Source organism: Neoarius graeffei, chromosome 16 (assembly GCF_027579695.1).
Source record: "Neoarius graeffei isolate fNeoGra1 chromosome 16, fNeoGra1.pri, whole genome shotgun sequence".
Classification (NCBI taxonomy): Eukaryota; Metazoa; Chordata; class Actinopteri; order Siluriformes; family Ariidae; genus Neoarius; species Neoarius graeffei.
In genome coordinates this window covers 54,992,390-55,006,249 of record NC_083584.1, presented here as the reverse complement: position 1 = coordinate 55,006,249, position 13,860 = coordinate 54,992,390, and the positions used below count along the sequence as shown (strand labels likewise).

General features: G+C 44.1%; 1 protein-coding gene across 1 annotated transcript in view; it reads right to left on the bottom strand.

Annotated features, from left to right (window-relative positions):
- cspg5b (chondroitin sulfate proteoglycan 5b) overlaps positions 1-11,985 on the bottom strand; it is a 36,440-nt gene extending 24,455 nt beyond the window's left edge. The window contains exon 1 of the mRNA XM_060942265.1: positions 11,913-11,985. Within this exon, the coding sequence (XP_060798248.1) occupies positions 11,913-11,985 (73 nt within the window). The remainder of the gene's footprint in view (positions 1-11,912) is intronic.
- Between the last annotated feature and the right edge of the window lie 1,875 nt (positions 11,986-13,860).

The window sequence follows — 13,860 nt, the reverse complement described above, 5'->3', positions numbered from 1 at the left end:
TCCATTTTCCTCTCCTGTTTCAAATTTGTATCCCACAATGCCTTGCGCAAACGGGGAAAGCTCACCACGTGATGCATGACGTAGTATCTTGAATTGAGTCATGGTGAAGCAGGAAAAAATAGCAGAGAATTTAGGGCCACGTGGCTCTAAATTCATTAATTGTTCTATTTAAAAAAAACTAATAAAATTTGAATTCAGTAGCTTTCAGTGCACTAAACAAAAATAATTGGGTGTCAGGAAAATTCTTTTCATGACCTACACTTGAAAAATCTGAAAGGCAGTCTAGCTTTAATATTCCTTCATTTGCGAATGTAAAGTTCTCACCTGGATTCGAGCGTGACCTGCAGGTCACTTCCTGGTTTAACAGTTCATGGATATTCATCCAATGCGAAGTCTTGCCAATCTTTGTGCATCGCATAAGCCTTCGAGCCTTCTTCAAAGCCATGACTGCTGCTTGGATTTGACTTTGGATTACACTTTTGTCCTTGATAACTCGTGCTCCGAATCCCTTCCTTACGCTTACTGATTTCTAGATTGTGTTTGCTGCGAGAGTGATCCTGACATTCGACAGCAAATAAAAAAAATAATTTTAAGTTTACCAAACATGACAATTCGCTTGCACTTATTTAAAATCTTTCATCTCATTATCTCTAGCCGCTTTATCCTGTTCTACAAGGTCACAGGCAAGCTGGAGCCTATCCCAGCTGACTACGGGCGAAAGGCGGGGTACACCCTGGACAAGTCGCCAGGTCATCACAGGGCTGACACATAGACACAGACAACCATTCACACTCACATTCACACCTACGCTCAATTTAGAGTCACCAGTTAACCTAACCTGCATGTCTTTGGACTGTGGGGGAAACCGGAGCACCCGGAGGAAACCCACGTGGGCACGGGGAGAACATGCAAACTCCGCACAGAAAGGCCCTCGCCGGTCACGGGGCTCGAACCCGGACCTTCTTGCTGTGAGGCGACAGCGCTAACCACTACACCACCGTGCCGCCACGGAAAATACTATTGTTTAAAAATAATATTAATGTGTTGTTTTTAGGAGAAAGATAACTGGTTTCGACTGTAGTTTGAGTGGAAAATTAATACATGGATTATTCGGCGTAAAGCCTATACAGCCATTTTTGCTAATTTGTAAAAGTGATAATTCTGGATTTCATAGTTTACCTGCGATTATGTCAATTAGTTATGTCTCGTTCTTTTTAAAGCCACAAACACAACAGTTGCTAGCAGAGGGGCTGGATTACAACACAATGATGATGATGTGCAGTAACTGCCACCAATAGAGAATTTCATTTTAGGGGTTTTAATTTCAGAATGTAATTTTCAATTGCCGTATTATTCAGAGTTCGCTTGCCTCTGTGAATCCGTGTGCTGTTATAATAAGGTCTGTGGTGGATTCTCACAGCCTGGAGTCCTGAGGTCCTGAGTACAGAGCTGCAGGCAGGGACGCTGGCATCAGCCAGACCGGACACACACACTGTGAGGCCAGACCTGCTGTAAGACTGTGCCAACTTCCCAAAGGCCTCCATTCAAACCTTGTGCCATCAAAGGAATCTAATCAAAAATTATTGGCACCCCTCATGGAAACAAGCAAAAGTGCAATGCATAACACGTCGTAACCGATACCTTAAGCCTGCATGAACACAATAGTATACTCAAGAATCATGAGTCTAATTCTCATCCACGTTGAACATGCTTTGGATTTCAAGCCCAGATTTACACTCGGGTGCATAAATATTTGTATACTGACAAAGTTAGTTATTTTAGCCGTTTAGCCACGGTACATCGGAGTTGCATTTAAATAACGAATCTTCTTCTTTTGGCTGCTCCCGATTAGGGGTCACCACAGCGGCTCTTTCGTCTCCATTGCTCCCTGTCTTCCGCATCCTTCTCTACCACACCTGCCACTTTCATGTCTTCTCACACCACATCCATATACACTACCGTTCAAAAGTTTGGGGTCACCCAGACAATTTTGTGTTTTCCATGAAAAGTCACACTTTTATTTCCCACCATAAGTTGTAAAATGAATAGAAAACATAGTCGAGACATTTTTCTGGCCATTTTGAGCATTTAATCGACCCCACAAATGTGATGCTCCAGAAACTCAATCTGCTCAAAGGAAGGTCAGTTTTATAGCTTCTCTAAAGAGCTCAACTGTTTTCAGCTGTGCTAACATGATTGTACAAGGGTTTTCTAATCATCCATTAGCCTTCTGAGGCAATGAGCAAACACATTGTACCATTAGAACACTGGAGTGAGAGTTGCTGGAAATGGGCCTCTATACACCTATGGAGATATTGCACCAAAAACCACACATTTGCAGCTAGAATAGTCATTTACCACATTAGCAATGTATAGAGTGGATTTCTGATTAGTTTAAAGTGATCTTCATTGAAAAGAACAGTGCTTTTCTTTCAAAAATAAGGACATTTCAAAGTGACCCCAAACTTTTGAACGGTAGTGTATCTCCTTTTTGGCCTTCCTCGTTTTCGTGTGCCTGGCAGCTCCATCCTCAACATTCTCCTTCCAACATCTCTTCTCAGGATGTGCCCGTACCATCTCAGTCTCATCTCTCTTAGCTTCATTCCCAAGCTCTCCACATGTGCTGTCCCTCTGATGTGCTCGTTCCTTATCCTGTCCAACCTCCCATCGCAAACCTTAACATCCTCAACTCCGCCACCTCCAACTTTGCCTCCTGTCTCTTCATTAAGGGTACGGTCTCCAATCCATACATCACAGCTGGTCTCACTACTGTCTTATACATCTTAACTTTCACTTTTGCTGGGACTTTCCTATCACAAATGACTCCTGAAATCCTTCTCCAACTGCTCCACCCTGCCTGCACTCTCTTTCTCACCTCACTATCGCAGCCCCCATTTTCCTGCACAGTTGAAACATTTGCGTTTAAATAATGAATAAATCACCCAAATCAGGTGAACAGTGTCGGAATTACTGCACTTTTTTTTTTTAAACATGTGGCCCCGCCCTTTTTTTAAGGGACCAAAAGTAACTGGTTGCGGGTGAATGTTGTTCCTAAATCAAAACAAACTCATCAGCAAGACAGCAAAAACATTAGGTGTGGCTAAATCTACGGTTTGCTGAGTGCACTTGTTAAAAAGGATAAACCAACATGACAACCAGAGAGCTGTCTATGGGAGAAAAGCAAGTTATTCTGACACTGAGAAAAGAAGGAAAATTGAACCATTGCACAAGCACTGGGCATAGCTAATATAACAATATGGAATGTCCTGAAAAAGAAAGAAACCACTGGTGTACTACAGTGGCGGCTGGTAGTCTTTCAAACAGGGGAGGCTGGTCGGTTACGATATTTCCAGATTTTAAAAGAAAAAAAGAAAAAAAACATAAATTTTGCCCATACTCTTGCCTCTGATCTGGCTGATTGTTGGCAGGGTCACAAACTGAAATAACAGGTTCTTTTGGCCCATTAGCCTACTGTCCAATATACATGATGGTGGTGTGGGGGGGTATATTTTAACATTTTATATTTTAAAATTGTGGCATGTTGTTTAAAAATTGATCATTATTGAAAGCAGCTCTTTGTCAGGAACCTCAGCAGTAACAGCAGAGTGTTCTGGAATAGACACAAGCACTGACCTTGGGGAGCCAAACATAGAGCTGGGTGCCACACATTTCATTCAAACACACTTTCCCTATATTTTACTTATTTTGACTGAGAAATGTTTTATTGACAATTTTGATAACCCTTCACTTTTAATCCAGGTCTGTAGTGTGAAATGTTCTCGGCTGTGTTTTTGTTTAAAAATGTTTTCCAAATTGTAGCTGTGTTTAATTCATATCCAGAGAAATATATATTCCAATATAATATACTCAGCATAAACATTTTAAATAGATTCTATATTTTTGGTCCATCCATGACATATTACTAAAGTGGCCTATTTACTGTTGTTGATGTGGGTCACTTGCTGTTAGCCAATTCACTTTCTTGTACCAGGAGAGCTGAAAGGAACGAGTATTATTCCCTACCTTTTTCACCAAGTCAGTTTGAGGCGTTGGTCTACCCTGCTCTTTAATTTTAATTTTTTCCTCGAAAGGAAGACTGGCCTTTGGCTTTGCCAAAATTAAATCAGCAATGCTTGGCATCTGTGCGCAGCTTTCTTGCTAGCTGACTAGCCCCCTCAAGTTCAAGTTCAGTCACTCAAATAAACGACATTTCTGGAACTAAGATAGCAAACTTGACAACACTATATTTACACTTTATTTACAATGAAAATATATACAAACTAAAAAAGCTGGTAGAAACCGTATGTAATGAATGAAATCGAAATGTAAGCTGATCTCTTACAATACACCACACCACTTGCGAATCCGCATGGGACTGAACTGAAATTCACCGCTGCCTGTCTATATTTGAAACGAGCTGTCAATCAAAGAAAATATCCGTCCACTTTCACCAATCACCAGTCTCCTCGTGGAAAGTGCCATGTCCCTCCCACTGTGAGGCTGGGAGTCCGGTGGGCGGGCGTTTTTGCAGTATTTGTCCAATAACCGTCTTGCATTTTACTTATTTTTTTTTTTTTGGGGGGGGGGGGCTTTTTTCACTTTTATTGGATAGGACAGTGTAGAGACAGGACAGGAAATGAGTGGGAGAGAGAGACGGGGAGGGATCAGGAAATGACCTCTGGTCGGAATCGAACCCGGGTCCCCGGATTTATGGTATGGCGCCTTAGCCACCTGAGCCACGACGCCCCCACCGTCTTGCATTTTGATATTGAAAAGTGCATAGCTCCCAAATGCCATTGAAGTCCACTGAGGCTGGGAGTCCGTGGGCAGGCGTTTTCGCAGTATTTGTCCAATAACCGTCTTGCATTTTGATATTGAAAAGCGCATAGCTCCCAAATGCCATTGAAGTGCACTGAGGCTGGGCTGCATCGCGTTGTCACGAGGGGGAAAAACTCATGCACACATTAGGCGAACTGGGGAAAGTTATAATGGAATGGTTTCGCACTGTAGTTGGGTTGAGCACATATATTTCTATGATTCTGGATCTGAAATAGCAATGTTATAAGGTCGGCTATAACATAAGCCTAGCGCAATTCATCCTACACGATGTTCGTCATTTTTAGAGGAGGCTGAGCCTCCCTCGTTGTCTTAGAGCAATCGCCCGTGGTGTACTAACAACCAGACAAGGTGCAGGTCAGGCAAGGAAAACAACAGCAGTTGATGACAAACATTGTGAGAGCTGTGAAGAAAAAACCAACAACAGTCAGTGATGTGATATCAGTGAAGGTATCACAATCCACCATGTGAAGACGACTTTGAGAGGAGAAATATACAGGTCATATAAAAAAAAAAATACAAACCACTCAACAGCAGTAAGAATCAGAGGCGAGCCACAAAAGTTCTGGAACCAAATTAACCTCTACCGAAGTGATGGAAAGGCCAAAGTGTGTCGAAAGAAAAGATCTGCTTATGACCCAAAACATACGAGCTCATTTGTGCTACAGTAAGGATTGGACCATATGGGCTAACCTTCATGCCCCATGCGAATCTGTGACGGAGTGCCCGTCACTAGAGTTGAGTATGTGCTCTGACTGCCATATCAACGAGCCTGGCTCTTTGGTGTTGTGGTCAGGGTGCAGGTTTGACGTCCTGCAGACTTGGGTTCAAGGTAGGGTAAGGTGACTACTCTCTCGCTCCGCAACAGATGGTGTCAGAAGTGGGATGGCTTGCCGGGAGGCCATTGGAGGTGCACCCTGTGTGTGAGCTGTATGAGGGATCCTCAGGATAGGTGGCCCCTGTGTGAGGGACCCCTGAGATGGGTGAAGCACAAGTGTGTGGGGCACCCTGGTATGGGAGAAGTACGGCTAGGGGATGCATGAAGCGCATGGGTGCACCTCCTGAAGGGGAGGGCAGTGTGACAGAGTGCCCATCACTACAGTTGAGTATGCGCTCTGACTGCCATATTGTTGTGTCAGATTTCAATTCATTTCTCATGAGCACTTACAAGGCACTCCAAACCAACGGGGGGGGGGGACCATGCACAAGATAGTGGTGGAACCCAAACCCTCAACAAGTGTTTTCGAGGGACCATATTTACCTGCGCACCCACTGGGAAAGCATGGTAGGAAATGTTTGGACAAAGCCCAGTTAGCCTTTCACCTGCTCCTGGAAATGTGGAATGACCACAACTCCAGATCAACCTCAAAACGCAACTGGTAGGAAAAAACAAACAAACAAAAAAAACTTAAATGTGGAAGATGCGATGAGGTCACGCTTCATCATGACTGTTTGTTAATTATTAAGTAAATGCGGTTTAAATTGGATAATTTTGGTTATGCTAATTTAAACTTATTGTTGAAAATTTATCTTAATTTAATAGTAGTATGATGCTTCAAGTTTGTTTATTGTTACTTTAACTATTAACTGACTCGAGGCCTTAATTTGAATGACTGTTTGTTTGAGGGAAAATGTTTATTATTTCATTCGTTTTGAGACAAATACTTGTTTTTGTTTACCTTGAAGGTTATCAACCTATTCAATACTATCCAACTTCATAATTTGATTATGTCCACTGAAACCAAAACCCTCTTCAAGAAAATAAAAATCAAGGAAGAAGAAGAAGAAGAATTGAGTTGTCCATTGCATCCTTCAACGGTTGATCAGGCAGTTTTCAAGTTTGGGCAGAGTTGTGGTCATAAAAAGCACAGAACTTGACACATCAATGAGCCTGGCTCTTTGGTGTTGTGGTCAGAATGCAGGTTTGGCATCCTCTACAGTAGACCTGGGTTCAAGATAGGATAAGGTGACTGCTCTCTCGCTTTGCTACAGAATCCATGAGCCTTCGACACCCTGTCAATGGTTCACCGGTTGTCCTTCCTTGGACCATTTTGGTAGGTACTAACCACTGCATACCAGGAACACCCCACAAGATGTGCCATTTTGGAGACACTCCGACCCAGTCATCTAGCCGTCACAATTTGGCCCTTGTCAAAGTCACTCATACCCCTTTTCCACCAAATCAGTTCCAGGGCTGGTTCGGGGCCAGTGCTGGTGCTGGTTCACAACTCGTTCAACTTGCGAGCCAGCTGAGAACCAGTTTGCTTTTCCATAGCTCGCGGTGCTAAGGGAAGCCACGTCATTACGTCGCTGTATACGTCAGTTACGTCGCTACGTTTGCATAAACCTTGGCACGAATATCGAAGCAAAAACAACACGGAAGAAGCAGCAGCAATAACAACAACAACAATAATAATAATGGATGACTTCGCGTCTGTACAGCTGCTGCTTCTCGTCGCTTAAAAATGGCGATCTTTCGCGGTCTTGTTATTGTTGTTGGTCTTAACAACTCCGCCCCGCTGACGTAACCGGTTCTTTCCTCTGGCCCAGCAGAGAGTTGGTGCTAGCCTGGAACCGGTTTTTCTGGCCCCAGAGCCAGTTCTTTGTCAGTGGAAACAGAAAACCCGGTTCCAAACTAAGCACTGGCCCCGAACCAGCCCTGGAACTGCTTTGGTGGAAAAGGGGCATCAGATCCTTATGCTTGCCCATTTTTCCTGCTTCCAACACATCAACTTCAAAAATCGACTGTTCTCTTGCTGCCTAATATATCCCACCCCTTGACAGGCACCACTGTAATGAGATAACCAAATGTTATTTGGTTTTACTGTTATGGCTGATCAGTGCATCAAGCTACAGCCCTAAGGTTTATTTTTCTGGAATAATTATGACTTGTTTTTAAGCTGTTTGAAATGTTTTTTTTCTCGTTACACTGCAATATCGAAATCTAATCTGCTCAGTTAGATCAACAGACTAGATAATTCCAAGCTAAACACTTTGAAAAATAAATAAGCACATTTGTTCAGTGCTGTACGTTTGTTTTATTTCTGTGAGGGATTTGATCAAGTCGAATCAGTTCATGTGCAAATATGAAGAGCAAAAAGTCTGACGAAGTTGAGATGAAATGGCTCCTCGACAGCAGGTCCTGTAGTTGTGTAGCTCGTAAATCTCTTCAGCATAAGGATTTTACAGAAAGCTGCCAACGAGTTCCAGTGTCCGCGCATTTCCACTGAGAGGAGCACATGCTCAGTGGGCGGACGGTGCTGACGCGTGTCCAACAGGTTGTGCAGCTCTAGTGATAGCATCCCATAGGTTATTATCAGCCCACATTCAGAGTTCCAGACGGCCAGGCTACACACAGTGCTAAGGCAAACGCTTTGACGCTAATCCTCACTGACAGGCTCTGCTGTTCGGAAACCTCAGTGGCAGATTGGTCTGCTGTGTCATGCCCAGGAATAATCAGAGCAACTCCACACACAGAGAGAGAGAAGGGGGGGGCACAGGAGATGGGCTGAGATCCACGACAGCATCAAGATTTTGAGAACAATATTAATACTGTAATGTCCAGAGGGAAAGAAAAAGCCGCAATATTTCAAGTGCATGTCCATGTTAGGATAAAGTCCATATGCTACGCATCATGGCACAGTTTATTTTTTTTTACTCAGAAATATGAGCAGACCTGCTGTACTGTCCAGCCCTGATGGATGTAGAAGGAACAGTAAAGCTGCTTTAACAACTCTCTTCCTTACACAACTGCATGAATTGTTTGATCCAAGTCGACATTTATACTTGTTCTGTATTTATGTGACCTTTATACGACAACTGTACTCAATAACCTGATAATAACCAACGACACTGCTGCAAAGCCATTAAAAACTGACCCCGGTGGCGATTTACCCCCACAGCCTTCTCAGGAGGAAAGAGCACTACACACTACAGCAATGACGTGGAATACAATCCACCACAAGTATTACTTTCTTTTTACTTGCTCACGTTAAACTCGGTTAGTTTGAACAAAACTTAGTGAAGCGCATCGGTAGAAAGAGTTGAAACTTGGAAAAGTGGCTGTGTCTCAAATCAGTTCGAGAGACGGAAAAAAAGATGAGAAGACATAAACAGTACAGTAGAACAGGGGATTAGAGAGAAAACCCAACATTTAAGAGCTCTATATGCTGAAAACATTTATCTGATGTTTAACTGCACAGTTCCGAGTTTCCCAAAAGCATCGTAGCACAAAGATCATCGTTAAACGGTCAAGCAAGCAGCACAATGAACACTCTTCTAGTTAAGATGCTCTTAGCGTTAAAGGGCATATTCTGGACCAATTTTTTTTTTTTTTAATATGAAAGCATGTCCCTTTACACACTCATCCAGAAGGGCAAGTTTGCACAAGGCCGCCTGTCTACAGCAGAAAAAAATAAAATAACAAAATGTGTCTGGGAAAAATCCCAAGGGAGTCTGGAGCCAGATTCGTGACGTCACCTGCGGAAGCGCCAGGAGGCTGCGCAAGCTTGCACGGTTTCAGTGCACAGCCTGTGTAGACCAAGCGCTCCCATTTCTCTCTCATTGTCCGGTCTTTTGGGAAACGATGAGTACTAATCCCATCAAGATTGGTGTTGCTACACCCTCCTACGATACATCTGTTAGCCATTTTAATAATTACACTATAACGTTGAAGAAATTTGCAGAAAACCACCAGGTCGTTTTCTCATAAACAAACCAGCGCTGACGTAGGATTCAGAGCGAGGCGTCCCGCACGCGACGTCACGAAAATCAATGTTTGCCGGGAAATCCAAATGCCAAGTTTTTTCAGAGGCGGACCAATTCGCCTCAAATGGCTTGATTTCAACTGAATTTTTCTGGTATTGCGCAAGGTAAAAAAAATTGCAGAGAATGCAGAATGTTACAGATATTTGACCAAAGTTTAATATAAAATAGGAGAATTACATTGATCTTGCTCCTGAATTTACCCGTGATATGCATTTAAAGAGGCTTTTGGGAAACCCACTCCAGAACAGTAAAGCCATAAACTCACGCCTCAGCTGATGGACTGAGCACTTGCTTATTATTATTATTACATATTTTTATTGACAGAAGTGAGTCAAAACCAGAGATGGACAAAGTACCCAAGTTTATTACTTAAGTCAAAGTACAGATCCCACTGGTTAAATGTTACTCCAATTCAAGTGAAAGTTGTCCAGTCAAATTTTTACTAAAGTTAAAGTACTTGCTTTTAAAAATACTTAAGTATTAAAAGTACATTTTCTGTCAACGCACTGTTGTATTATTGCCACAACGCTTATAATACCTCATGCCTCTGAAACAACCGACTGGATTTACTGACTCACTTGTAGAACCTGTAGCGCTGAAGCTCCTGACATACTAGCAAACTCTTTTCAAACTCAAAATCATATTGGGTAGCTAACGTTACTAGAAAAGAAAGATTTCTACATTCTGTTTATTTGGCAAGATTATGCTAAAACATATTTCTGAAAGGACTTCAGATAAGATAACATTATTCATGTTAGCGTAACTCTGTTTTTACATGCTAACTAACAGTGTCCAAGTTAACTAGCTATGTGTTAACGTTAGCCGTGGACAAGGCGATGGCAACTTGGCGGGCAAATCCATAGAAAATCATTTGACTAACCAGCCTGCATAGCTATTGCAACATTATTGCTAGCTCTAAAAGCACAGACAACTTCATTGCAAGCTTTCTCTTGGAATAAAATGTTTATATACCTCAATATGCTTCCACAGGTTAGAGTTTTTGAAGGCCGTGATGTGGTTCGTTTTCGGCAAACAAAGCAAACATTTAAAACGAAACGAATCTTTAATCCTTTCAGAAAACTGAAACATGGGTTCTAGGTAAAGCCATGAGTGCGTGCATTCCCCACAAGAACTGCCTCCTTCCATTCTGCCATCAACTGATCGTGTTAAATAAAGCTGCGGAGAAATTTAACTTGATTTTATACAGTCTATGGATGTGATGTGACCCTCGTGATTACTGATCGGCGGTCTCGGTGTCACCTGCGAAAAAACTAATCATCTCATTCTCATCTCATCTTGTTATCTCTAGCTGCTTTATCCTGTTCTACAGGGTCGCAGGCAAGCTGGAGCCTATCCCAGCTGACTACGGGCGAAAGGCGGGGTACACCCTGGACAAGTCGCCAGGTCATCACAGGGCTGACACATAGACACAGACAACCATTCACACTCACATTCACACCTACGGTCAATTTAGAGTCACCAGTTAACCTAACCTGCATGTCTTTGGACTGTGGGGGAAACCGGAGCACCCGGAGGAAACCCACGCGGACACGAGGAGAACATGCAAACTCCGCACAGAAAGGCCCTCGCTGGCCACGGGGCTCGAACCCAGGACCTTCTTGCTGTGAGGCGACAGCACTAACCACTACACCACTGTGCTGCCCTAAAACCAATCATGTTTTATAAAAGAAAACAAAAAAATCATCCACTTTCAAAGCTGCTTCATAGTAACGAGGACCTTAACAGAAATGTAGTGGAGTGAAAAGTACGATATTTGTCTTTCAACTGTAGTGAAGTTAAAGTCATAAGTTTCCAAAAAAAAATACTCAAGTAAAGTACAGATACTCAAAAAGTGTACTTAAGTACAGTACTCAAGTAAATGTACTTCGTTACTGTCCACGTCTGGCCAAAACCATTTCCACTTCTGTTTTTCCGTCTTTACCCTGATTGCTCATTTGATGCTCCCAGCTGTTTGTGCACTTGACCTTTTATGGAGTTTTGTGGGTGGCACTATATGCAAATGAGTTGCTTCAGGAATGAGCTTTGTACGATACAGGTGATCAGCACACACACACACACGTATGAAGAAAATCAGCATTTTTTCTAAAACCCAGTTGAAATGTTTAAGTTCAGTTCGACTCACGCCCAGCTCTCCTGTGTGACTGCCCGTCCCTCACACAGCCTCGCTGATGGACAGCTTCATGTGGTGTGGGCCACAAAGCTTCGCTCACATTCCCCATCGCACAGAGTGTGAGGTGCACACAGAGCTCAGGATGAGAAGTGTGTGGAGTGGAATGTGCGTTTCTTACCGTGCGTGCAGAAAGGAAACAGGTGGAAGAGCAGAAGGCTGGGCAGCAGCATGGTGAAGCTCCTGCAGGTCATGTTCTCACCAGGTCCAAGTGCACAAGAGCTACAGCACAAGATCACAACAAATAAAATCCCACTCTTGTGCCACAGAAACAGGATCCCTGTCTGCCAGCTTTCCTTCTGTCTCTGTCAGTCCTGTTCTCCTTCCTCCATCACACCTCCCTCTCTCTCTCTCCCTCTCTCTCTCTCTCTCTCTCTCCCTCTCAGGCTGTTTTCTCTCCGCTTGTCCCTCCTGAAGAGAAATTCTTCTCATCTGGTTACCTCCTTATAGTCTCATCCTTGCACTCTCCCCTCCTTCTTGTTTTAAATGATAACTGACCCGGGTGAAAGACAGGAATGTCCCGGGTGAAAGACAGGAAAGTCCCGGTCTAGAGCGAGCACAGGGGTGTGCAGTGCAGTGCAGTGCTCCGTGCAGGATGCTGCTGCTGCTGGAGAGGGAGGACAGAATGGAGTGAGTGCGCGGCTGAGAGCGGGGGAGTGAAGAGGCTCCTGCACCGGAACCGACCAATGGGATTAGAGCAGTTTGGGATTGGGTTCATTCCCCTTGCCGGGTGTGCGCGCGCACAACGCGCGTGCACGTGAAACACGCGCGCAGGCGAGAACAAAAAAAAAAGAAGTGCGTGTGACTCCGGTTTACTGAAGGAATTAATACAGTTTCAACAAACCGCACCACACCTACTGCTCATCTCTCTCTCTCTCTCTCTCTCTCACAACTACTGCTCATCTCTCTCTCTCTCTCTCACAGCTACTGCTCATCTCTCTCTCTCTCTCTCTCACAGCTACTGCTCATCTCTCTCTCTCTCTCACAGCTACTGCTCATCTCTCTCTCTCTCTCTCTCTCACACAGCTACTGCTCATCTCTCTCTCTCTCTCACAGCTACTGCTCATCTCTCTCTCTCTCTCTCTCACAGCTACTGCTCATCTCTCTCTCTCTCTCTCTCCTCACAGCTACTGCTCATCTCTCTCTCTCTCTCTCTCACAGCTACTGCTCATCTCTCTCTCTCTCTCTCTCACAGCTACTGCTCATCTCTCTCTCTCTCTCTCTCACAGCTACTGCTCATCTCTCTCTCTCTCTCTCACAGCTACTGCTCATCTCTCTCTCTCTCTCTCACAGCTACTGCTCATCTCTCTCTCTCTCTCTCACAGCTACTGCTCATCTCTCTCTCTCTCACAGCTACTGCTCATCTCTCTCTCTCTCTCACACAGCTACTGCTCATCTCTCTCTCTCTCTCTCACAGCTACTGCTCATCTCTCTCTCTCTCTCTCACAGCTACTGCTCATCTCTCTCTCTCTCTCTCACAGCTACTGCTCATCTCTCTCTCTCTCTCACAGCTACTGCTCATCTCTCTCTCTCTCACAGCTACTGCTCATCTCTCTCTCTCTCTCACAGCTACTGCTCATCTCTCTCTCTCTCTCTCTCACAGCTACTGCTCATCTCTCTCTCTCTCTCTCTCACAGCTACTGCTCATCTCTCTCTCTCTCTCTCACAGCTACTGCTCATCTCTCTCTCTCTCTCTCTCTCTCTCTCACAGCTACTGCTCATCTCTCTCTCTCTCTCACAGCTACTGCTCATCTCTCTCTCTCTCTCACAGCTACTGCTCATCTCTCTCTCTCTCTCTCTCTCACACAGCTACTGCTCTCTCTCTCTCTCTCTCTCTCTCTCACACAGCTACTGCTCATCTCTCTCTCTCTCTCTCACACAGCTACTGCTCATCTCTCTCTCTCTCTCTCACAGCTACTGCTCATCTCTCTCTCTCTCTCTCTCTCACACAGCTACTGCTCATCTCTCTCTCTCTCATCACAGCTACTGCTCATCTCTCTCTCTCAGCTCTCTCTCTCTCTCTCACACAGCTACTGCTCATCTCCTCTCTCTCTCTCTCTCTCTCTCTC